This window comes from Saccopteryx bilineata, chromosome 3 (assembly GCF_036850765.1).
Source record: "Saccopteryx bilineata isolate mSacBil1 chromosome 3, mSacBil1_pri_phased_curated, whole genome shotgun sequence".
In the NCBI taxonomy this organism is placed as follows: domain Eukaryota; kingdom Metazoa; phylum Chordata; class Mammalia; order Chiroptera; family Emballonuridae; genus Saccopteryx; species Saccopteryx bilineata.
The window spans coordinates 253,309,430-253,335,337 of record NC_089492.1 but is presented as its reverse complement, the minus strand read 5'-3'; the positions used below and the strand labels follow the sequence as shown (position 1 = coordinate 253,335,337).

General features: G+C 37.2%; 1 protein-coding gene and 1 non-coding gene across 2 annotated transcripts in view; one reads left to right on the top strand and one right to left on the bottom strand.

Annotated features, from left to right (window-relative positions):
- The window catches only part of LOC136330031 (selection and upkeep of intraepithelial T-cells protein 7-like), a 92,518-nt gene that overhangs the window by 16,142 nt on the left and 50,468 nt on the right, over positions 1-25,908 (bottom strand). The window contains exons 5-6 of the mRNA XM_066266551.1: positions 3,508-3,855; positions 2,897-3,178 (exon numbers count right to left, since the gene is read on the bottom strand). Coding sequence (XP_066122648.1) covers positions 2,897-3,178; positions 3,508-3,855 — 630 coding nt within the window. The remainder of the gene's footprint in view (positions 1-2,896; positions 3,179-3,507; positions 3,856-25,908) is intronic.
- Positions 1,068-1,202, top strand: LOC136332423 (small nucleolar RNA SNORA17). The gene has a single exon (XR_010730687.1). It is a non-coding gene; the product is annotated as a small nucleolar RNA SNORA17 (small nucleolar RNA).

The window sequence follows — 25,908 nt, the reverse complement described above, 5'->3', positions numbered from 1 at the left end:
TATTAACTTAATAGTACTCCTAAGCTGGCTTTTGCTAAAAACGTCCTCAATCTGATTGAGCCATATCTGGCTCGTGAGCTGTGGTTTGCCAACCACTGATCTAGTCCATGAAATCCCTTTTCTTTGACATTTATTAATTATATAATTCAATTTTAGATATTATTCATTTAATTGAAACAACTTGGCTCTTTTTTTCAATTATGATTATCTTAAAGCCTACTGCAATTTGAATCCTATCTGAAACTAATATTTGAATTTATCTATATAGTTCTTATTAGTTTGCATACAAAATAACTATCTTTAGTGAAATACTAAAAACCATTAGAAAGATTAAAAAGAGGTTCTAATAGAAACTTTATGATATCAAAAAAACAGTTTCAAATATTGTTCTTTTTTGTTGTGCTTGTTTTTTCTATCTCTCTTCTTATTACTTCTCAGATACTTTGCAAGTTTCTCTTATTCAACTCTAAAGGACACCTAACAAGTATGCTCCAAAATTCAGTTCTAGGATTCTGTTTTGTTATTTTCCTATTCCCATTCTTTCTGTGATCTTATTCAGTGTCATGGTTGTAAATATTCTTCCTAGGTTGAAGGCATTCACATTATGTCTGGAGCCCAGTCTCCCCCAAGAATTTTAGCACATATCTAATTCCCAGTCAGTATTTCCATTCGCATGCCTTATAGGCACGATCTTATCTCTAAGATAGGCTCATCTTACAAACTTCTCCTTCTCTGTAGATGAAAATTTATCTCTCGCCTGACCTGTGGTGGCGCAGTGGATAAAGCGTCGGCCTGGAAATGCTGAGGTCGCCAGTTCGAAACCCTGAGCTTGCCTGGTCAAGGCACATATGGGAGTTGATGCTTCCAGCTTCTGTCTCTCCTCTCTCTCTCCCTCTGTCTCTCCCTCTCCTCTCTAAAATGAATAAATAAAAAAAATTAAAAAAAAAAAATTTATCTCTCATGACTCAGACTCCTAACTTTAGAATTATTCTTCCTCTCTTTCTCTTTCATCACATATTCAATCCATCAGCAAGTCCCATCAGCATTTCATCTAAAATATTTATAGAGTTGCCCCTGGAGGCATTGCAGACATAGTTGCAGTGCCACGTCTGTGTCATCAGGTGGCAGAGAGAAGAGAGGCTGTGTCTGCTAGCCTGGCGTCCTGGTTGTGGACGCTGGACGGTTGATAATAGTCTGACACCGGTAAAAATAAAATAAAATAAAATATTTATAGAATTTTACCAACTCTTACTATCTTTTCTGCTATACTTACTTTACAGATCATTGTTATAAACTCCTATCTAGTTAAGGTAACATTCTTTTTCTTCTTCTTTTTCCAGTCCATTTTCTAGTCCTCAAAAAGGACTAGAAAGGGACACCCAAAGTGATATCTGAAGACCCACCACTCTGCTCCTGTAATTAACCTTTACTCCTCTGCATTGGTGGTAGCTAAAGGTATCTGTCACACATGGGACATAGGACATAGCCTTTTTCTGTTTGACATCTTATGTCCACCCACCATGTTTCTGAAGAGTGATATATTAACTAACAGTCAGAAAACCTGTACTTTAGTTCCACATTTTACTTATTGTTGCTTTGACTGGTTCTCTCAACATCCTTTTACCTATAAATAGTCATAATAATCTCTCTTCCTGAATTTTCAGAATGTTTTAAAGATGTTTTAGTACTAAATGATTATTACAAGTAAGCAAAAATTTTTGCTTCTACTAATAAAATTTGTATTACAAAATACCACTAAACCCATGAAATATGATTATACTTATTTTTAAGATAAGAGAACTGTAGTCAGGAAGGTAATGACATCCTTTACAACACTGAGCTAGAAACTTGTTAAGCTTATACATAAATACTGTGAATGAAAGTGAGGCTCTGTAATAAACCTATAACCAAAAGTAACCTTACAGGGTGATTTGATCAAAAGGTCCTAACTGTGCAGTATCTTAAGCCTATAGCTTCTTTAGCAAAAGTTTTATTTTCACCTTAAGCAAGCCTTAAACATTGTTCTTATGTATCCAGGTTAAAAGACCTTTGAAATGCCAGAGTAACCTTCTTTTCCAGACTCCTGGGAGGTATAACCACCCTCAGTCAATCACACAATCTTGTTAACTATCATGTAATCTAATCATAGAGATTTGCCTAGCTTGCTTTTGCCCCCTCCATGTAATCTTCCTTATGTTCCCTCCTTAATTACATATGTATAAAAAGAACTGCAAAACTGTCATTCTGAACACTTGAGATCTTGCTACCAGGCATGTCATCAGTTTAGCTCAAATTAACTTATATAAATTCTTTACAGGTTTGGACATTCTTGCATTGACAATGTTGTGAGGATCTAATGAGATAATGAACTTTCCTTTAAAGCTGTAATATGTAGCCTGACCAGGTGGTGGTGCAGTGGATAGAGCATTGGACTGGGATGTGAAGGACCCAGGTTCGAGACCCCAAGGTCACCAGCTTGAGCGCGGGCTCATCTGGTTTGAGCAAAACTCACCAGCTTGGACCCAAGGTCACTGGCCTGAGAAAGGGATTACTTGGTTTGCTGAAGGCCCACGGTCAAACGCATATGTGAGAAAGCAATCAATGAACAACTAAGGTGTCACAACGAAAAACTGATGATTGATGCTTCTCATCTCTCTCCATTCCTGTAAAGCTGTAATATGTATTTCAGGTATGGGTTATTAGTATCCTTCCAATTTGTTTTTTCTCTAAAGCCGTTCTCTTAGTACCTGACAATATCTATAGTACCAAAACCTGTAACAATTATAGTCACATTTCAATAGTGCTAGATAATGTATAAAGCTTTTTAACATTAATTACCTCATTTATTTTCTCTATATATTGCTTTATAGACACCCAAACCCTGACAAACACTCACCAGCTAAGATGATATTTATGTGTTTCCCTTCCCCTGACAGAGGGTTGAAAATGTAGCAAGTCATATTGCCCTGTTCTTTGTTTCTGAGGACAAGAGTCATCTTCATGTGGAATAATCCAGCTCCATCCTGTGAATAGGATTTTGATGAATGTGGAACTACTTCTCCCTTGTTGTCTCTCCACTCCATCTGTGGCTGTGGGAACCAGCCTCCTGAGTTACACTCCACCACGAGCCCATCAGAGCGGGGAGCCTGAATATGGATCTGTGTCTCCAAGCCTAATGCTGAGGCAAAAATCAAAATAGTTATTGTATTGAGGCTGCGTTGAAAGTTGAAAGGACAAGGGTATCATAAATTTTATATTCTGAAATATAAGAAGGAATAATACTCAAATCCATATCCAAGCTATAAATTATACTCATTGGTCACTCTGCATGTTTACTACATAGTATATTTTTGCATTATTGAGGGTGTTATCTCACTATGTATAACACTTGAAATATTTTGTAAAATATAAAAAAGTCAAGAAATTTTGAAAATGATATATTTCCCACATATTTCAGCTCCTGGGGTCCAAGTTCATTGATATGCAATGTCCCACCATAAACCTTACCTGTTACAGTCAGGTTCATGCTGGCCACATCGCTGAAGTCACTATCCTTAAATGCACACTGGTACGGTCCATTGTCAGAAATGCTGATATTACGAAGTCTGAGAGTCACTCTGCCTTCCCCAATGGCCCCTTTCACAAAGTCTGTGCGACCTGCATATTCTGGAGCAGCTTCCACACTCACTTCACGTCCATTGCTGTATCGGTGAACAAGCTTGGAGTAGTCACCCTTGAACCAGGACACCTCCATGTGTTTTGCACTTTGTGAGGGAGACAACTGGCAGCTAAGCTCAGCCTGTCCTCCTACTGTAGCCACCACGTGTCCCATAGGAATGGTTACTGTCCACTTTTCTTTAGAGAAACACAGAAAATGAAGATACATTTGAAGCCAACAACATTTTCATTGCTATATATTGAAGGACACACTGTATTCTTCCCACTTGACCTAGCCATTCTAAATCTTCAGTCCTGAATATGTCCCCTTCTGTTTCAATCAATATTTTTGTTTTTGAAAAGACCAATGTTACTACATTAATCTCTTTAAAATATACTCACCTGTGTCCTAGGAAGATGGCAGAGCCCAAAGTACCAGAAATCTGACTCCCTACTTGGTCATCAGTTGCTCTGGCAGAATCTGCCTAAGGTAACTATTTTGGAACTCTGAAGTCTATTGAAGGCCTTAAACTCCCAGAAGAAAGCTTGGATGGTAAATTGCATTAATTTTGGTCATTAGCTCCTGTCACAGTAACATATACTCATATCCATCCCTCACCCTCAGACCCTTGGCAGGCAGGCAGCTGTTCAACTCTCCCAGGAGCAGCTTTCACATAGTTTATGGGAACCAGAGTAGACCAAAAGGACCCCTAGTCCTTCAATTACTGGGGATCTGTGTTGTGAATGCTGATTATTGTTTCCAATCATAGAGATCAGAAGACAAAGAGGCATGCGGCCATTGTATCTTATCCTATTTTTCAAGTCTCTTTTCTCTAACTGAAGTGACATCCAAAGAATTCAAAGGTTAGCATACTTTTATTCATCCTTCATTTTTCCCTCTCCTCTTTTTGGTTACCACTCATTTAAGATTGGAACATTCGGCCCTGGCCGGTTGGCTCAGCGATAGAGTGTCGGCCTGACATGCAGGAGTCCCGGGTTTGATTCCCGGCCAGGGCACACAGGAGAAGCACCCATCTGCTTCTCCACCCCTCCCCCTCTCCCTCCTCTCTGTCTCTCTCTTCCCCTTCCACAGCCAAGGCTCCATTGGAGCAAAGATGGCCCGGGTGCTGAGGATGGCTCTCTGCCTCAGGCAGTAGAATGGCTCTGGATGCAACAGAGTGACGCCCCAGAGGGGCAGAGCATCGCCCCCTGGTGGGCATGCCGGGTGGATCCCGGTCAGGCACATGCGGAGTCTGTCTGACTGTCTCCCCGTTTCCAGCTTCGGAAAGATGAAAAAAAAAAAAAAAAGATTGGAACATTCAAAAACAAGTGCATCTATGGAGGAAATTAGAAAGTAATTACACATGCTCAGGAAAAGGGACAGGCTTAGAAAAGACCTAAGGAGACCTGAAATTTTACACCTCAAGCTAATCCTTGGCACACAGGCAGCCTACAGCAACAAAACCAAACAAAACAAAAACAATAACAAAAAGCCAACATATCCTAGAAAAGGAAGGGAATGAGATTTTGAGTTAATACACTAACCTCCAATGTCCAGTTTTAATTTTAAAAATCACAAAACATACAAAGAAACAGAAAAAAAATATGTCACACTTCAAGAACAAAATAAATAAACAAAAACTGTCCTGAAAAAGACCAAATGGCAAGCCCTAGCCAGATAGGTTGGTTAGTTAGAGCATTGTCCTGAAGCACAGAGATTGCCAATTCGATCCCCAGTCAGGGCACATCCAGGAAAAGATATTCCTGCCTCTCTCTTGCTCTCTCCCTTCCTTTCTCTAAAGTCAGTAAAATAAACATTAAAAAAATACACAATGACAGATATACAATAAAAGACTTTAAAACAATGGTCTTAAATATGCTCAAGAAAACTATTGGAAAAGTGAGAAAGAAAAGAAAAAAAAATGTATATACAAAAATACCTAAAAAAAAAAAAAAACCCAAAAGGAATTCTCTAGCTTAAAAACACAACTGAAATGAAAAAATTCACTAAAGAAATTTAAAGGCTGATTTAAACAGAAAGAAAAAGAATCAGTTAACTTGAAGTCAGGAAAATAAAAATAAATTTTAAGTCCAGAAATAGAAAGAAGAAAGATTCTAAAAAGTGAATAGAACTTAAACACATTTGTGGGACATCACTGAGCAGACCAATATATTTATTTTGGGAGTCTCAAAAGGAAAAGGGAGAAAAGGGACTGAGAGAATATTTAGTATAATATTGGCTGAAAACTTCCCAAATGTGATGAAAGACATGTATATAAAGATAATGAAATTCAACAAACTTTAATGAAGATGAACTGAAAGAGAACTACAAATAGACACTTTCAAAAGCAAATCAGAATCTTAGGAGCAGCAAGAGAGAAGCAATTTACCACATATAAGGTCTTATAAGCATATTTCTCATGAGAATTTTAGAATCTAGGAGGCAGTAGACTAATATGAAAGTACTGAAAGGAAACAAACAAACAAACAAACAAACAAAAAAGCTTCTGCTAATTTAAGAATCATATACCAGCAATATCTGCAGAAGAAAGGGATAAATTAAGACATTCCCAGATAAACAAATCTAAGGGAGCTTGTGACCACTGGATCTGCCTTACAGAGAAAAAGATGCACAGGAGAGATACAGTAACCTGAAGCTAAATGAGGAAATGAAGTACCTAATAAAGGTAAATACATGAGCAATTCTAAAGCTATAATTATTGTAACAATAATTCCTAACTCCACTTTTTGTTTTCTATGTGATTTAACAGACTAAAAGACTTATTTATTTATTTATTGAGAGAGGGAAAGAGGGACAGACAGACAGACAGGAACAGACAGACAGAAAGAGAGAGATGAGAAGCAGCCACTCAAAGTTTCACCACTTTAGTTGTTCATTGACTGCTTTCTCATATGTGCCTTGACCAGGCTTTCCAGCTGAGCCAGTGACTCCTTGCTCAAGCCAGTGACCTTGGATCGCAAGACAGCAACCTTTGGGCTCAAGCCAGTGACCATGGAGTCATGTCTATGACCCCACACTCAAGCTGGTGACCTTGCGCTCAAGTGGGTGAACCCACACTCAAGCCAGCAACCTCAGGATAAAACAATTTTTTTAAAGTTATTAGTCTAAGAGCTACCATTATTGTAACTTGGGCTTATAGGTCTACATTTTTATATTATATAATATAAGAGGCTAAGGCAATTAAAAGAATTATTAGTTTATGTCTTAGGGGACACAATATATCAAGATGTAATTTTGTACCAACAACTGAAATGGATAGGTAAGAGCAGTTAATGAAAGAGAATTTTTTATATTAAAGTTAAGCTGTTATATATTTAAATTAGTGTTACACTTTGGGGATGTAAATGCAATCCCTGAGATAACCACAATTAAAATAACTACAGATTATGTAAAATAGGAAATGAGAGAGGAATTGAACTGTTTTTATACAAAAAAAGATCAACTAGACAAAAAAATATAATAAAGGTAATAAAGGACAATAAAGCTAACAGAATAGAAAAAATAAATGACAAAATGACAGAAGTAAGTCATTAGTTTAAATGTAAATGGATTAAAATCTCCAATTAATAGACAGAGTTGGCAGAATGAATAAAAACACACCATACCATATGTTATCTACAAAAGACTCACTATAAATTCAAAGATTCAAATAAATTAAAAGTAAATGGATGAAAAATGTAATTCGTGCAAGAGAAAATGATGGTGATGATTGCACAATATTGTAAGTATATTTAATATTACTGAACAGTTTACTTAAAATAGATAAGATAAAGTCATATTATATGTATTTTACCAAAATAAAAATTTATACTTGATAAAAAATAAAACCACATTTGGCAAAAAAAAAGAATAACAACAAAGAAGAAGGGCAACAAATAGAAAACAGTAACAAATATGTTAGATGTTATATCAATAATTACTTTAAACATCAGTGGTCTAAGTACTCCAATTGTCAGAAATATTCAAAAATCAAGACCCAACAATATGTTTTTTACGAGGAACCACTTTTAATATAAAGAGTTTTAGTTTTACAACAGGAAAAGTGTTTCATATACAAAACAAGAAATGTTATCCAGCCTTTAAAAATAAAGTCATGTTGTATATTACATGTTACATACAACATAAGCTAACTTGGAAGACAATATATTAAATTAAATAAAGCATCACAGGACAAATACTGCATAATTCCACTTATATGAAGTACCTAACATAGTCAAACTCATAAAAATAGAGAGTAGAATGAGAGTTTTTTTGTGGCTGAAAGGAGGGGAAAATGGGGAGTTGTTTTCAATAGGTATTTTGAAAACCAACACTATACTATTTTATGGGTGCCAAAGTATCTTATAATAACCAAGAATTCCTAATATCTAAAATCCTTTGCATCACCACTGTCTTTAACTTCTGTTATACATAAACTATAATAATTAATTACACTGTTGCTATAATTCTTTAGAACAAACTATTATCTTAACAATTAAGAATAAAAAATAATAGCCTGACTGGTGGTGGCACAGTGGATAGAGCATCAACCTAGAACACTGAGGTTCCTAGTAAAAAACTTGGAGGTCGTCAGCTTGAGCATGGGCTCATTGGTTTGAAAGCAGGCTTGCCAGCTTGAGTGCAAGGTTGCTGGCTTGATCATCAGCAACATGATCCCACGGTTGCTGGCTGGAGACCAAAGGTTGTTGGCTTGAGAAAATGGTCTCTGGCTCAATTTGAGTCCCTGGTCAAGGCACATAACAGAAGCAAACAATGAAAAACTAAAAGTGAAGCAACTACAAGTTGATGCTTCTCATCTTTTTCTCTCTCTTTCCCTTCCTGTCTCTCTCTTTCTCTCAAATCAATAAAAATAAATAAATAAGAAAATCAATGGACACTATTCAGTTCTTGAAAAAAAATTTTATGTTGCCTTTGTTTATTTCTTCCCTATTGCTCTTCTTTTCTTTATGAAGATGTGATTTTGTGACTCATATTATTTTCCTTCTCTGTGAAGAACTTCTTTTAACATTTCTTGTAAGCTCTATGAGCTCAGTTCCCCCTTACTTGCTTTTTTCAAAATTTTTTTCTTTTTATTTTCATCTTCTGCAGGTATAATATGATATGCTTCAATGTAGTTTTTTAGTATTTATCCTGCTTAGAGTTTTTTTTTACCTTTTTGGACCTATGGTTTAGTGCCTAACATTAATTTAGGGAAAGTCTGTCATTATTGTTTAAATATTTCTTCTATTCCCTTCTCTTTCTCTTCTGTTATTCACTTTACATGTATATCACACCTTTCATAGCTGTCTCACAATTATGGGATTTTCTCTTTAAAAAAAAACCTTTTTCCTACTTGTTTTTTAGTTGTGGAAGTTTCCACTGATATATCCTCAAACTCTTGAGTTGCTTTCTTCATTTGTGTCTAGTCTACTAGTGAGTCCATGAAAGTGTTCTTCATTTCTGCTACAGTGTTTTTTATCTCTATAATATTTAAAATTCTTTTTTAGAAGTTACATTTCTCAAGCAGCAAGGTTTCTGTCTGCCAGAGAGAGACAGGAGTCCAGAGACACAGGCACCCTCTTAAAGGGCAAATGCACAAAATCTCATTCACAGCCACTTATCCTGGAATCCAGTAGAGGGAGTGCTGAGAGGACTAGAGACATATGAGGAAAGTCTACGGTTTGTGGCTCTGGGGAGAGGCACAGTTGAGGACAGCCACCAGGCCCCCTGTGCTGAGTCATTAACCAATACTGCAATTTTCCTCTTTCTTGGGTGGAGCATTCCCCTTCCTGTGGCATCAGCCTGGGAAAAAGCAACTGTTCACCCTCAGGAATTTCTCTTGCCCCACCCTGCAGAGATTATACCCTACTGAGGAGCCAGTGGCCTTGGCCAGGGAGTAGAGGTCTGACAGACTCAGGGGGTGACAGTGGCTCAGAGGTCAGGCCTTGATGTGTGAGCTATGTACCCTACTTTCACTAGAATCTGATTGATGCATCTCTCTCATTGGAGATTCAGTAGAACCACTGTCCTGGATGTTGGCAGACCAAGTCTCTAGGCTCTGAAGGCCCACAAACTCAATTCTTGTGGTTTTACCCTGCTGAAGTCAGAGGAAAAATCTGGAACAAACCAAGATCTGTGGCTCTGGGTTGGGACCATACCACCATATCTCCTGAAAACTGACAGGCACCTTCCCCATGAGGGAGATCCATTAGCCTCATCCTCAAAACTCTACCAGAGGCTCTTTCAGTGACTGAGCCTAACAAGCAGCCAGCAGATGGAGACAGATAAAGGCAGATCTCAAGGTGTCTTTGGTTTTTGATTGACCTGCCTCCTGGCCCCATGCTGGTAAAAGTAGGCCTTGATGTGCACCTTGGTACTTCTGCATGTACCTAAATCCAGCAGAGGCACCCACAGACTATAGCTTGCTTGTATCTTCAAACAGGTTGCTGAGGGCCAGTCACAGGCGGCATCTACATTGGCCTGAACCAGGTTCCCTCCTAAGAGGCCCAGAAAAAACGTATCTAGTGGCCAGCTTCAGACAACATCACAGCAGGATTCAATTAGTTTCTCAAGCAGCATATCCAAAGGGAGAGCTTGTCAGCACCAAACCCAGGTGAGGCAAATTCTGCTTCTTGTGGGTAACACCTGCAGAATAATTCACAGACATTGGTCAAGGCAAGGCCTGTGAGCCTCGACCACTCACAGTCAGCCAGCTAGAGTGTTGCTCTCACTCACAATGGGCCAATAGCAATCAAGACTCAATTACAACAGAAGGGATTATATAACCCAGGGGTCCCCAAACTACGGCCCGCAGGCCACATGCGGCCCCCTGAGGCCACTTATCCGGCCCCTGCCGCACTTCCGGAAGGGGCACCTCTTTCATTGGTGGTCAGTGAGAGGAGCATAGTTCCCATTGAAATACTGGTCAATTGGTTGATTTAAATTTACTTGTTCTTTATTTTAAATATCGTATTTGTTCCCGTTGTTTTTTTTTTTTTTTACTTTAAAATAAGATCTGTGCAGTGTGCATAGGGATTTGTTCATAGTTTTTTTTATAGTCTGGCCCTCCAATGGTCTGAGGGACAGTGAACTGGCCCCCTGTGTAAAAAGTTTGGGGACCCCTGATATAACCCATACAAGGGACATTCCTGGAGCAACAGGCTCAGGTGATACCTCAACATGATAAAGACCATCTATGACAAACCCACAGCCAACATCATACTCAATGGGCAAAAATTAAAAGCAATCCCCTTAAGATCAGGAACAAGGCAGGGATGCCACCTTTCACCACTCTTATTCAACATTGTTCTGGAAGTCCTAGCCATAGCAATCAGACAAAAAAAAAAAAAAAAAGAAATAAAAGGCATCCAAATTGGAAAAGAAGTAGTAAAACTATCATTATTTGCAGATGATATGATACTGTATATAGAAAACCCTAAAGTCTCAGTCAAAAAACTACTGGACCTGATAAATGAATTCAGCAAGGTGGCAGGATATAAAATTAATACTCAGAAATAAGAGGCATTTTTATACTCTAACAATGAACTGACAGAAAAATAAATTAAGGAAACAATTCCCTTTACCATTGCAACCAAAGAAATAAAGTACCTAGGAATAAATTTAACCAGGGAGATTAAAGACTTGTACTCAGAAAATTATAAAACATTGATAACAAAAATCAGGGAAGATACAAACAAGTGGAAGCATATACTGTGCTCATGATTAGGAAGAATAAACATCATTAAAATGTCTATATTGCCCAAAGCAATTTATAAATTCAATGCAATACCAATTAAAATACCAATGACATACTTCAAAGGTATAGAACACATATTCCAAAAATTTATATGGAACCAAAAGAGAACACAAATAGTCTCAGCAATCTTGAAAAGGAAGAATAAAGTGGGAGGTATCACACTTCTGGATATCAAGTTATACTACAAGGCCATTGTACTCAAAACAGCCTAGTACTGGCATAAGAACAGGCATATACAATAGATCAATGGAACAGAACAGAGAACCCAGAAATAAACCCACACCTTTACGAACAACTGATTTTTCTTTTTGTATTTTTCTGAAGTTTGAAACGGGGAGAGATAGTCAGACAGACTCCCGCATGCGCCCGACCGGGATCCACCCGGCACGCCCACCAGGGGGCAATGCTCTGCCCACCAGGGGGCAATGCTCTGCCCCTCTGGGGCGTCGCTCTGTTGCGACCAGAGCCACTCTAGCACCTGGGGCAGAGGTCAAGGAGCCATCCCCAGCGCCCGGGCCATCTTTGCTCCAATGTAGCCTCAACTGCGAGAGGGGAAGAGAGAGACAGAGAGGAAGGAGAGGGGGAGGGGTGGAGAAGCAAATGGGCGCTTCTCCTGTGTGCCCTGGCCAGGAATCGAACCCAGGTCCTCTGCATGCCAGGCCGACGCTCTACCACTGAGCCAACCGGCCAGGGCCTATGGACAACTGATTTTTGACAAAGGAGGTAAGAGCATACAATGGAGTAGACAGCCTCTTCAACAAATGGTGTTGGGAAAATTAGACGGCTACCTGCAAAAAAATGAAACTAGACCACCAACTTACACCATTCACAAAAATAAACTCAAAATGGATAAAAGACTTAAATATAAGCCGTAAAACCATAAGCCTCTTAGAAGAAAACATAGGCAGTAAGCTCTCTGACATCTCTTGTAGCAATATGTTTGCCAATTTATCTCCACGGGCAAGTGAAATAAAAGACGGGATAAACAAATGGGACTATATCAAACTAAAAAGCTTTGCACAGCTAAAGACAATAAGAACAGAATAAAAAGACAAACTACACAATGGGGGAACATATTTGATGATACGTCTGATAAGGGGTTAATAACCAAAATTTATAAAGAACTTAAAAAACTCAACACCAGGAAGACAAATAATCCAGTCAAAAATTGGGAAAAAGAAATGAATAGACACTTCTTCAAAGAGGACATACAGATGGCCAATAGGCATATGAAAAAATGCTCAACATCACTAATCATTAGAGAAATGCAAATTAAAACCACAATGAGATATCACCCCACACCAGTCAGAATGGCGCTCATCAATAAAACAACACAGAATAAGTGCTGGTGAGGATGTGGAAAAAAGGGAACCCTCCTGCACTGCTGGTGGGAATGCAGACTGGTGCAGCCACTGTGGAAAACAGTATGGAGATTCCTCAAAAAATTAAAAATCGAACTGCCTTTGACCCAGCTATTCCACTTTTAGGAATATACCCCAAGAACACCATAGCACTGTTTGAAAAGGAGAAATGCACCCCCATGTTTATGGCAGCATTGTTCACAATAGCGAAGATCTGGAAACAGCCCAATGTCTGTCAGTGGACGAGTGGATTAATAAGCTTTGGTACATATATAGTATGGAATAGTACTCAGCCATAAGAAATAATGACATCGGATCATTTACAACAACATGGATGGACCTTGATAACATTATACTGAGTGAAATAAGTAAATCAGAAAAAACTAAGAACTATATAATTCCATACATAGGTGGGACATAAAAATGAGAGACATGGACAAGAGTGTTTTGGTTATGGGGGGGGTGGTAAAGAGAGGGAGAGGGTTGGGGGAGGGGAGGGGCACAAAAAAAAAACAGAAGGTGACGGAAGAAAATTGGACTTTGGGTGATGGGAATGCAGCATAATCAAATGTCAAAATAACCTAGAGATGTTTTCTCTGAACATATGTACCCTGATTTATCAATGTCACCCCATTAAAATTAATAATAAAAATAAATAAATAACAAAATAAAAAGAAAATAATAATTGCAAATAACTATATGCAAACATATCGGACAATATTGATTAAATGGATAAATTCTTAGAAACAATCTTCCAAAACAGAATCAGAGACTATGAGTGGACAGATTACAGCTAGTGAAGTTAGTTAATATTTGACAAAGCAGGCAAGAAAATACAATGGGGTAAAGACAGTCTGTTCAATAAATGATATTGGAAAAATTGGGTATGTGCAAAAAAAATGAAACTAGACCACCTCTTACACCATACAAAAGAATAAATGCAAATTAATTCAAGACTTAAATATTAGAAATATAACTATAAAAATCCTAAAAGAAAACACAGGCAGGAAAATCTCAGCCATTTCTCATACCAATATTTTTTCAGTTATATCTCCTCAGGCAAGGGAAACAAGAGAAAAGATAAATGGGAATACATCAGACTAAAAACTTTCTTCACAGCAAAGGAAACCATCAACAAAATGACAAGACAACCCTGAATGGAACAACTGAATGGAAGAACTTATTTGCCAATATATCTGATAAGGAATTAATATCCAAAATTTATAAAGAACTTATAAAAACCCCAAACAATCCAATTTAAAAATAGTCAAAGGACCTGAGAAAACACTTTTCTAAAGAGAAGATACAGATGTCCAATAGACATATGAAAAGATGCTCAAAGTCACTAATCATTAGAGAAAAGATAATTAAAACCACAATGAGATATCACCTCACATCTGTCAGAATAGCCATCATCAATAAATTAACAAACAACTGTTGCTGAGGGTATAGAGAAAAGGGAACCCTCATGCACTGTTGGTGGGAATGCAGATTGATACAGCCACTGTGGAAAGCAGTATGGAGCTACCTCAAAAAAACAAAAATGGAACTTCCTTTTGACCCAGCTGTGGTGCTGGATTGTTTACACTACCTGCCATGTTCTCTGGAAAAACTGGAGGCAAGTTTCTTCTATCCTTTGTTTGGTATAAAGTTAAGATTTGCTAATAGCCTTGCTTTGCCCTATAAATAAAGCAAGATGTAGTTTTTGGGCATGCTTTGTTCTTGCCAGCAGCAATTACAGGGCTCTCCTGACCCTATATTTTCTTAATTCTGCACCATTTCCACTCGAGACCTGGAATTACTGGCTGTGCTGGTTCGCAGCATGTGCCCAGATATAAAAATAAATATAGTTACTCTATTATACCATTTCATTATGGATATAGCACTCTTTTTGTTAACACACCATTATTATATTTATTATTAACACATCATTATATTATTTTTAGATAAATACACCCAAAATAAAATGGATAGATTTCTCAAAAAGAAGCGTGATATTAAAGAATCCAATTCTGGAAGTGAGCAAAAGTTAAGTGTAAATATAATAGGACTTGAAGGCTGATGGGCAGAATTTAATTTATAACATTTTCCATCACTTAACACTGAACAATACAAATGGAGTAGAAACCTATTCATGGAAGCTTCAAGTGATTTTGGTTTAACATTAACAGAAGAAGAACTGGCAGCTATATCCAATGATCATGGATTGATAATTAAACATAAGGAATTGTCTTTTGAAGTTTTGGATTTCTATAAAAGAATATGTGGCAATATCTAAAAAAGCTTTGAACATTTTACTACAATTTTCAACATCCTATTTATGTGAATTAGGATTTTCTACCCTCAACATAATTAAGAGTATAAAGAGCCTGACCAGGCGGTGGAGCAGTGGATAGAGCGTCGGACTGGGATGCGGAGGACCCAGGTTCGAGACCTCGAGGTCGCCAGCTTGAGCGCGGGCTCATCTGGTTTAAGCAAAAGCCCACCAGCTTGAACCCAAGGTCTCTGGCCCCAACAAGGGGTTACTTGGTCTGCTGAAGGCCCACGGTCAAGGCACATATGAGAAAGCAATCAATGAACAACTAAGGTGTTGCAACGTGCAACGAAAAACTAATGATTGATGCTTCTCATCTCTCTCCGTTCCTGTCTGTCTGTCCCTGTCTATCCCTCTCTCTGACTCACTCTATCTCTGTAAAAAAATAAATAAATAAAATTTTTTAAAAAAAGAGTATAAAGAGAGAAATTCTTCAATGTATTGATGAGGAAATGAGAGTTTGTCTTTCAAATATATGCCCAAACATTGAAGAAATCACTAGGACACATCAGGCTCATGTTTCTTATAAACACAAGAATGAAAAAACACATCTGCGCTGGGACCTGCTGAATTTACTGAATCTTATTAAGAATGTATCTATATATATAGAAAGATGATTTTTTGCCTTTTTTAAATTTTTAACCCCTCTTTTTTATGAATTCTAAAAAGTATAACTCAAAAAATGTAACATATAAATGTTTTTTAGTTAAAATAAAATTAAAATAAATTTAATTTTGTCATATTTATTTTGTTTAATTACCATAAAATCACGCTTGGAATTTATATTTTTTTCTTTAATATTTGACTTAATTATTATAACATATTTCTCAGAAATTTGTATATAGTGTGCCTACAATTATTTGTAGAATTTTAAATGCACCCTGACTTCAAAATTTTAAGAACCACTGGGTTAGGCTCTGATAAAATAGTCTCTATTGAAGGTAGGCCTTGTTAACAAGACCATATTTCATTTATTTTATTTTTATTTATTTTGTTTTGTTTTTTTAAGTAAGAAGAGGGGAAATAAGACAGACTCCCACCTGTGCCCCAACCGGGATCCATCCAGCTACTCTGTCTGGGGCCAACACTCGAACCATTCAAGGCACTGGCTGCGAGAGGAGAAGAGAAAGAGGAGGAAGAAAGGGAGGGGAAGAGAGCAGATGGTCCTTCTCATGTATGCCCTGACAGGGATCAAACCCAGGAGATCTGCATACCGGGCTGACACTCCCTCCACTGAGCAAATAGGCTAGAGCCAAGACCAGGGGTCCCCAAACTACGGCCCATGGACCACATGCAGCCCCCTGAGGCCATTTATCCAGCCCCCGCTGCACTTCCGGAAGGGGCACCTCCTTCATTGGTGGTCAGTGAGAGGAGCATAGTTCCCATTGAAATACTGGTCAATTTGTTGATTTAAATTTACTTGTTCTTTATTTGAAATATTGTATTTGTTTCCATTTTGTTTATTTACTTTTAAATAAGATATGTGCAGTGTGCATAGGGATTTGTTCATAGTTTTTTTTATAGCCCGGCCCTCGAATGGTCTGGGCCAGTGAACTGGCCCTCTGTGTAAAAAGTTTGGGGACCCTGGCCAAGACCATATTTCAAAATGGTTACTCTTCCCTTCCTTCTGCCTAAGACATAAGGGGGTTTTTCTCCAATATCCACTATGAGGTCCCTGTAAAAATCCTGGAGGTAAAATTTACAAAAGTGAGTTCTCATGACTTGTCCATGGTAAGCCTGCAGCAATTTAGTAATTACAGATTATTAAAGCTAAATGTGCACTGAAGCAAGGAAAATATTTTTTGAATACATGGCCTTGATCTTCCTGTCCTGGCACTGGTTCCAACAAAGGTTTCTGGTCTGGAGGTTTTGAATCTCTAACTCTCTACTTGTCTAACTCCCCCATTTAGGGGACAAAAATTTATCCTATGACCTCACTCCCCTGATGGACCTAAAAAGAGTTGCTGATTTTCACTTTTTTTTTTAAAGCTTTTTAACTTGATGTTAGGATTCAATGATGACTTTAAAGCTCTTTATATGCTGAACTGGACACTGAAAATCTGCCCTAGGCTCCTTCCATAGCTGTGATTCAGTAACAACAAAGTAGGTGTTCTTACCCGAGGTTGATGTCATCATTTGTAGGAAAAGAATGTCCACACAATACACAGAAAAAAAAGAGTATTTAGGCTTCATCATGCCTGCAAAAAAAAAAAAAAAAAAAAAAGACAAGAAGAAAGTTATATAGACTATGAGATATTGGGAAGAATTGTCAAGATACATGGAATTAGATCAAGAACATAAAGAGGGACAATGTTGAAACTCTTCTTTTAGAGTATAAGTTCTATCAGTGCTCAACAAAATGACCATGTCCCCTCAAGGGTTCTGATCAGAAAAGGTCTTCCCAGCCCCTTTCTCCCATAAATCATACTTCACTTTTCATCTCTCTTTTGCTTGGTGACCTAGTACACTAAGTGAACATTTTCTAGAATAGGTGTAACAAATGGAGCAAGAAAAATATTCTAAGTGAATGAATTGGGGGAGAGAAAAAAAATGGCAAGCATGAAAACCTAAATGTGCACTAAAGTAAGGAAAATATTTTTTGAATTCATGGCCTTGAACAATTAAGATGACACCAAATTGTGATGGGACTAAAAAATCTTATTAATAATTTTATATATTATTTATAAAAAAGGAAAAGCTGCTGAAATATTAACTGAACAGCTTATGCTGGTACCTTACTCTAATTAATAGTCACAAATGTGAGTTGATCTACAGGGTCAATAAGGAAAAATAATAATAATTTTAAAATTACATAAAAACAACAACCAAAAAAGTGGTCAAACAATATATATTGAAGAGAGATGTAGAACTTTATTAAAATTAGAGCCATGTGCTAAAGAAATGAGTCAAGATCTGAAGGAAGAAATTCCTATGGTCCTAGACACTAAAAAAATCTTATTTTTTTTTTTTAAAAGAGAGGCCCTGACCTGTGGTGGCACAGTGGATAAAGTGTTGAGCTGGAACACTGAGGTCACTGGTTTGAAATCCTGGGCTTGCCTTGTCAAAGCACATATGGGAGTTGATGCTTCCTGCTTCTTCTCTCTCTTTCCCTCTCTTTCTCTCTCCCTCTCTCTCTCTCCCCTCTAAAATGAATAAATAAAATATTTTAAAAAAATAAGAGACCTGAAGATGGCAGCAGAGTAGGCAGATGCACAGACTCCCAGCTCACACCACCAAACTGGATTACAAATTAAATTAGGAACAATCAGCGTGAAAAAACAACTCTGGACTACAAGAACAGCTCTCAAAAACCAAGGAGCAAAGAAGAAGCCACACTGAGCCTCGTAGGGAGCTCTGAGGAGCGGTGAGTGTCCCCTCCTTATAGGAACAAAGGGAGTGCGAGGCTGAGAGCCCAGAAGGGTTCTCATTCCAAGGAAAAGAGTAGTAAATATCACTCATGGCCACTTGCCTGGAGACCTGGTAATGAGGTGTGTTGAAAGGGTTGGCTTATCTTCCAAAAGGAAAGGGGGGAGAGAGAGACAGATGGTGACTGGCAGAGGAATGCATGGGAGGACCTGAGAAGCTGACTTATCCAGTGCTGGAGGCGGCCATAGCTGGGGGAGGTGTTGATCCTTCCACATAACACAAGACAAGTGGTTCTGGGTCACCCATCTCAAGATATCTCTCCAGCTACAATCAATACAAGAAGACACAGCTGAAAACAAGAAGTGGGGAGGAGGGGCAGTAACTCAGGTCTCCATGGAGATCTGAGATACACCTCCTCCTACTGAAGCAGAGAAAGCACCCAGCCCCCAGAGAGAGTAACTGGCAGATCAGGCCTTCAGAGTCTCAGGTTATACCCACCACATTCCTGGGTATAGTTTCAAATAAGCCCCCTGCTGAGATCAGTAAACAAGACTACCACCGAGATAACTGAGAAGAAAACAAACAAATCAAGACTTCAAAGTGGCTCTACTAGAAAAGCCAAACCTGACAATGGATTAAAAACAACAGCTGAATACAACCCAAGAAGACCTAGAAATAACACAACTGAAAATTGGAGGCAGACAACACCAAACCTAGACTCAACCAGCCCTACAAACAACACACCCAAACACACAGACATAATGAGAAGACAAAGAAGTGCAATCCAAATGAAACCACAAGAGAAATCTCCAGAAAAGGAACTGAGTGATATGGAAATAACCAAACTGCCAGATGCAGAGTTTAGAATAATGATTATTAGAATGCTTAGGGATCTTAGAACAACAATGGATGGTCATTAGAAACACCTAAATAAAGAGATAGGAAGTATAAAAAAGGTCATTGAAATATTAAAAAAGAATCAGTCGGAGGAGACAAATACAATATTAGAAATGAAGACCACAATGGAAAGAATTAAGAGCAGGATGGATGAAGCTAAGGATTGAATCAGCGAGTTGGAGGACAAGATGGACAAAGGCATGAAAGCAGAGCAGAAAAAAGAAAATAGACTCAAAAAGTCTGAGGAACTCTGAGAGGGCTCTGTGACATCATGAAGAGAAATAACATCCACATCACAGGGGTTCCAGAAGAAGAAGAGAAAGAACAAGGGATAGAAACTTTATTCAACCAAATCATAGCTGAATACTTCCCTAAATTGATTCAAAGAAGGGTCTCACAAGTTCAAGAAGCACAGAAAACTCCATTAAAGAGAAACCCAAAGAGACCTACACCAAGGCACAACATAAGTAAAATAACAAAGCTAAGTGATAAAGAGAAAATATTAAAAGCTACAAGAGAAAAGAAGGCTATTACCTACAAAGGAGCCCCCATAAGGATGACATCCAACTTCTCAACAGAAACACTTGAGGCCAGAAGGGAATGGCAAGAAATAGTCAAAGTAATGCAGAACAAGAGCCTACAACCAAGACTACTTTATCCAGCAAAGCTATCATTTAAAATTGAAGGAGAAATAAAAAGCTTCCCAGACAAAAACAAAACAAAACTGAAGGAATTCATTAAAACCAAACCAATGCAGCAGGAAATGTTAAGGGGCCTGTTGTAAATAGATCAAAGTGGGAAAAGAATATAGCAAAAGAGAAATACAGCTTTAAAGAATAAAATGGCAATAAACAACTACATATCAATAATAACCTTAAATGTAAATGGATTAAATGATCCAATCAAAAGACATAGGGTAGCTACGTGGATAAGAAAACAGGACCTGTACATATGCTGTCTACAAGAAATACACCTTAAAACAAAAGATGCACATAGACTGAAGGTAAAAGGATGGAAAAAAATATTTCATGCAAATGGAAATGAAAAAAAAAGCTGGGGTAGCAATACTTATATCAGACAAAATGGACTTTAAAACAAAGGCTATAGTAAGAGATATAGAAGGTCATAAAGATAAAGGGAGCAATCTAATGGGAAGATATAATCATTATAAATATCTACGCATCTAATATAGGAGCACCTAAGTATCAATATATAAAGCAGACTTTGATGGATATAAAAGGCGAGACCAACAGCAATACTATAATAGTAGGAGATTTCAATACCCCACTAACATCACTAGATAGATCCTCAAGAAAGAAAATTAACAAAGAAACAGCAGATATAAAGGACACACTAGATCAACTCGATTTAATAGATATCTTTAGAACCTTTCACCCTAAGGCAGCTGAATATACATTCTTTTCAATGCTCATGGTACATTCTCTAGAATAGACCACATGTTAGGACACAAAAGCAGTCTTAACAAATTTAAGAAGATTGGCATCATATCAAGCACTTTCTCTGATCACAATGGCATTAAACTAGAAATCAACCACAACAGAAAAAATGAAAAATACTCAAACACATGGAAACTAAATAGCATGTTATTAAATAGTGAATGGGTTAACAATAAAATCAAAGAAGAAATTAAAAAATCCTAGAAACAAATGATAATGAGCAAACAACAACTCAAAATTTATGGGACACAGCAAAAGCAGTCCTGAGAGGGAAGTTCATAGCATTACAAGCATTCCTTAAGAAGCTAGAAAAAGCTCAAATAAACAACCTAACTCTGCATCTAAAAGAACTAAAAAAAGAACAGCAAGTAATGCTCAGAGGTAGTAGAAGGAAGAAAATAATAAAGATAAGAGCGGAAATAAATGACATAGATGCTAAAGAAACAATACGGAGCATCAATGAAACCAAGAGCTGGTTTTTTGAAAAGGTAAACAAGATTGATGAACCTTTAACCAGACTCACCAAGAAAAAAGGAGAAAAGATTCAAATAAATAAAATTAGAAATGAGAGTGGAGAAATAACAACTGACACTACAGAAATACAAAATATAGTAAGAAAATACTATAAAGAACTGTATGCTAAAAAATTAAACAACCTAGTTGAAATGGACAAATTCCTTGAAACATATACTCTTCCATAAATCAATCTGGAAGAATCAGAAAACCTAAACAGACCGATTACAACAAAAGAGATCGAAACAGTTATCAAAAAGCTCCCAAAAAACAAAAGCCCTTGGCCCAATGGCTTCACTGGTGAATTCTACCAAATATTCAAAGAAGAATTAACTCCTATCCTTCTCAAGCTATTTCAAAAAATTCAAGAGGATCTTTCCAGTTCCTTTTATGAGGCGAGCATAATTCTGATTCCAAAACCAGGCAAAGACAACACAAAGAAAGAAAACTATAGCCCCATATCCCTGATGAATTTAGATGCTAAAATCCTCAACAAAATATACATTAGCAAACCAGATCCAGCAATACATGAAAAAAATCATACATCATGATCAAGTGGGATTTATGCTGGGGAGGCAAGGATGGTACAACATTCATAAATCAATTAATGTGATTCACCACGTAAACAAAAGGAAGGAGAAAAACCACATCGTAATTTCAATAGATGCAGAAAAAGCATTTGATAAAATCCAGCACCCATTCATAATCAAAACTCTCAGCAAAGTGGGAATACAGGGAACATACCTCAACATGATAAAGGCCATCTATGACAAACCCACAGCCAACATTATAATTAATGGACAAATTTTAAAAGTAATTCCCCTAAAATCAGGAACAAGGCAGGGGTGTCCCCTTTCACCACTCTTATTCAACATAGTACTGGAAGTCCTAGCTACAGCAATCAGACAAGAAGAAGAAAGAAAAGGCATCCAAATTAGAAAAGAAGAAGTAAAACTATCATTATTTGCAGATGATATGATACTGTATATAGAAAACCCTAAAGCCTCAGTCAAAAAACTACTGGACCTGATAAATGAATTCAGCAAGGTGGCAGGATATAAAATTAATACCCAGAAATAAGAGGCATTTTTATACACAAACAATGAACTGTCAGAAAGAGAATTTAAGGAAGCAATCCCCTTTACTATTGCAACAAAATAAAGTACCTAGGAGTAAATTTAACCAAGGAGGTTAAAGACTTGTACTCAGAAAATTATAAAACATTGATAAAAGAAATCAAGAAGACACAAACAAGTGGAAGCATATACTGTGCTCATGGTTAGGAAGAATAAACATCATTAAAATGTCTATATTACCCAAAGCAATTTATAAATTCAATGCAATACCAATTAATATACCAATGACATACTTCAAAGATATAGAACACATGTTCCAAAAATTTATATGGAATCAAAAAAGAACACAAATGGCCTCAGCAATCTTGAAAAAGAAGAATAAAGTGGGAGGTATCACACTTCCTGATATCAAGTTATACTACAAGGCCATTGTACTGAAAACAGCTTGGTACTGGCATAACAGACATATAGATCAATGGAACAGAACAGAGAACCCAGAAATAAACCCATATCTTTATGGAGAATTAATATTTGACAAAGGAGGTAAGAACATACAGTGGAATAAAGACAATCTCTTTAACAAATGGTGTTAGGATAACTGGACAGGTACCTGCAAAAAAAATGAAACTAGACCACCAACTTACACCATGCACAAAAATAAACTCAAAATGGATAAAGGACTTAAATGTAAATTGTAAAACCATAAGCATCCTAGAAGAAAACTTAGACAGTAAGCTCATCAATATTTATCACAGCAATATCTTTGCTGATTTATCTCCACAGGCAAATGAAATAAATTAAAAGACAGGATAAACAAATAGAACTATATCAAACTAAAAAGCTTTTGCACAGCTAAAGACAATATGAACAGAATAAAAAGACAAACCACACAATGGGAGAACATATTCGACAGTACATCTAATAAGAGATTAATAACCAAAATTTATAAAGAACTTGAAAAACTCAACACCGGAAAGACATACGATCCAATCAAAAAATGGGCACAACAAATGAATAGACACTTCTCCAAAGAGGACATACAGAAGGCCTATAGACAAATGAAAAAATGCTCAACATCACTAATCATTAGAGAAATGCAAATTAAAACCACAATGAGATACCACCTCACACTAGTCAGAATGGCGCTCATTAACAAAACAACACAGAATAAGTGCTGGCGAGGATGTGGAGAAAGGGGAACCCTCCTGCACTGCTGGTGGGAATGCAGACTGGTGCAGCCACTGTGGAAAACAGTATGGAGAGTCCTCAAAAAATTAGAAATGGAACTGCCTTTTGACCCAGCCATCCCACTTTTAGGAATATATCCCAAGAACACCATATCACCGACTGAAAAAATGAAATGCACCCCCATGTTTATGGCAGCATTGTTCAGAATAGCGAAGATCTGGAAACAGCCCAAGTGTCCGTCAGTGGACGAGTGGATTAAAAGGCTTTGGTACATATATACAATGGAATACTATGGGGTATGAAAAATAAGGAAATATTACCTTTTGCAACAATATTGAGGGACCTAGAAACTATTATGTTGAGTGAAATAAGCCAGGCAGAGAATTAAAAATATCATATGACCTCACTCATTTGAGGAATACAAGGAATAATGAGAACTAAGGAATGGAATTGAGACAGAGGAAGGATCAAAGGGACCAGAGGAAAAGAGGACAGAGGGAAAGGGAACAATAGGATGGGATAAACCTGATGGGAAGGGGGGAGGGTGCTGTAGGGAGGAGGGCAAGTGAGATGTTGAGGGGAATAGGGGGGAGGGGGGATGCATTCGGGGTGACCATAGAATCTATGTAAACACAATTAATTAAATTAAATAATTTTTAAAAATAAATAAAATAAAATAAAAAAGAGAGGTCTATTTGGCCTATATAAAGCCAATGTGAAAAAATTAAAGTAATGGTGATTTTTATTTTATTATTTTATGTATCTTACAGATATAACAAATGATTATCAGCAACACTGGCCCATTAGACTGTTCACATCCCAGTGCATGGAGGTAGGTTGGCATATCTCTGAGAAAAACAGATTACAATTTCCAAAGCGATGTAGTAATCTCTAAGTGAGATATAGTTATTCCGGCATCTCCCTTCTTTACCACACCTATTCAGAATCAGTAACTTAACCTTTGTATCTATAAAAGACTAATACTCACTTTTAAATGCAAGCTGTACATGAAATAAAAGCACATCTCCATATTAAGACTTTTATCCAAGTGTTAACAATAGCTTTATTGTAATATTCAACAACTGGAAATAACTCAAAATTTTATTTAGGATGAGTAGACAAACAAGTTTTGGCACATCTAAATGATACACAATAATAAAAAGGAATAAAACATTTTACACTCATGTGTGAACCTCAAAATGATTATGCTGTGTTAAAGAAGTCAGAAAAATGGTCCATACTGTGTAATTATATGAATATAAAATTCCAGAAACTGCAAATAATCTTTGTAAAAGTATTTCAGTGGTTGCTTGAGGATGGGAAAATGAAGAGGAGGGAACAATTACAAAAGTGCTTGGCTTTGCCATCACTTTTGGGAGTGATGGTTAAGTTTATTTTATTGATTAGTGATAGTTTCACATCTGTATACATATGTAAAGGAAATTATTTACCTTAAACTTATACAGTTGGTTGTATGTCAGTTATACCTCAACAAATCTGTTATTTTGTAAAGTATACTTTAAAATATGTAATCAAAATATTAGTAATAAACTTTTATGAGTAGTTATATTTCATAACTGTGCCATTTATATTGGATCTAAAACATTGGCATTGCTGTAAATTTCACTTGAGTCTCTAGAAAAGAGACTGGGGAAGAGACCCAGGGTATATAGGACCAGCTTTTAAGTAGCAATCCGACACTAAAATATGAAAGCAGATCTTCTCTTTTGAAACACCTCACTGCTGTCAACTTTCTAAATACCAGATATCACTATTCTGCCATGAAAAGATTGGCGAGGCATTATGGAATTAGAACTGAAAGAACCATTATCACCATGCTTCAGGAGGCGAGATATGCCCTTGTCCCTAACCATCATTTCACAACCTGATCACTTACTTGAGCTCCAGGATCCAGAAGACAGTTCTTTCCAGGTCCTTCCGAAAGTCACCTCACTGTCTGGACATGATTCAGCAGTGCTCCTCCACCAGTAGTCGGTAATAGATACCTGCAAAGTGGGTGTTCTATTTACCAGAGCTTCTGCCTATTGCTTGCCAGCTGAACTTTTTTCCCCCCACAATCTGAAATCAAAGTTCTTTCTTAGGAAAAATAGCAAGGTGTCTGTTTCACATATAAAATCTCAAATCCATTTACAGCTAAATCTTGCATCACCAAAGAGAACTTCATGTTGTATTTTCAAGAGGCAGGTCTCAGCATGACATGCCTTAACCTGAGATGATATTTGAGCTCAGGAATCTTTCAATATTGTGTAAGGCTGGTGGCTGTGGCCATGCAGATTCAGATTCGCATTGAATTCAGGCGGA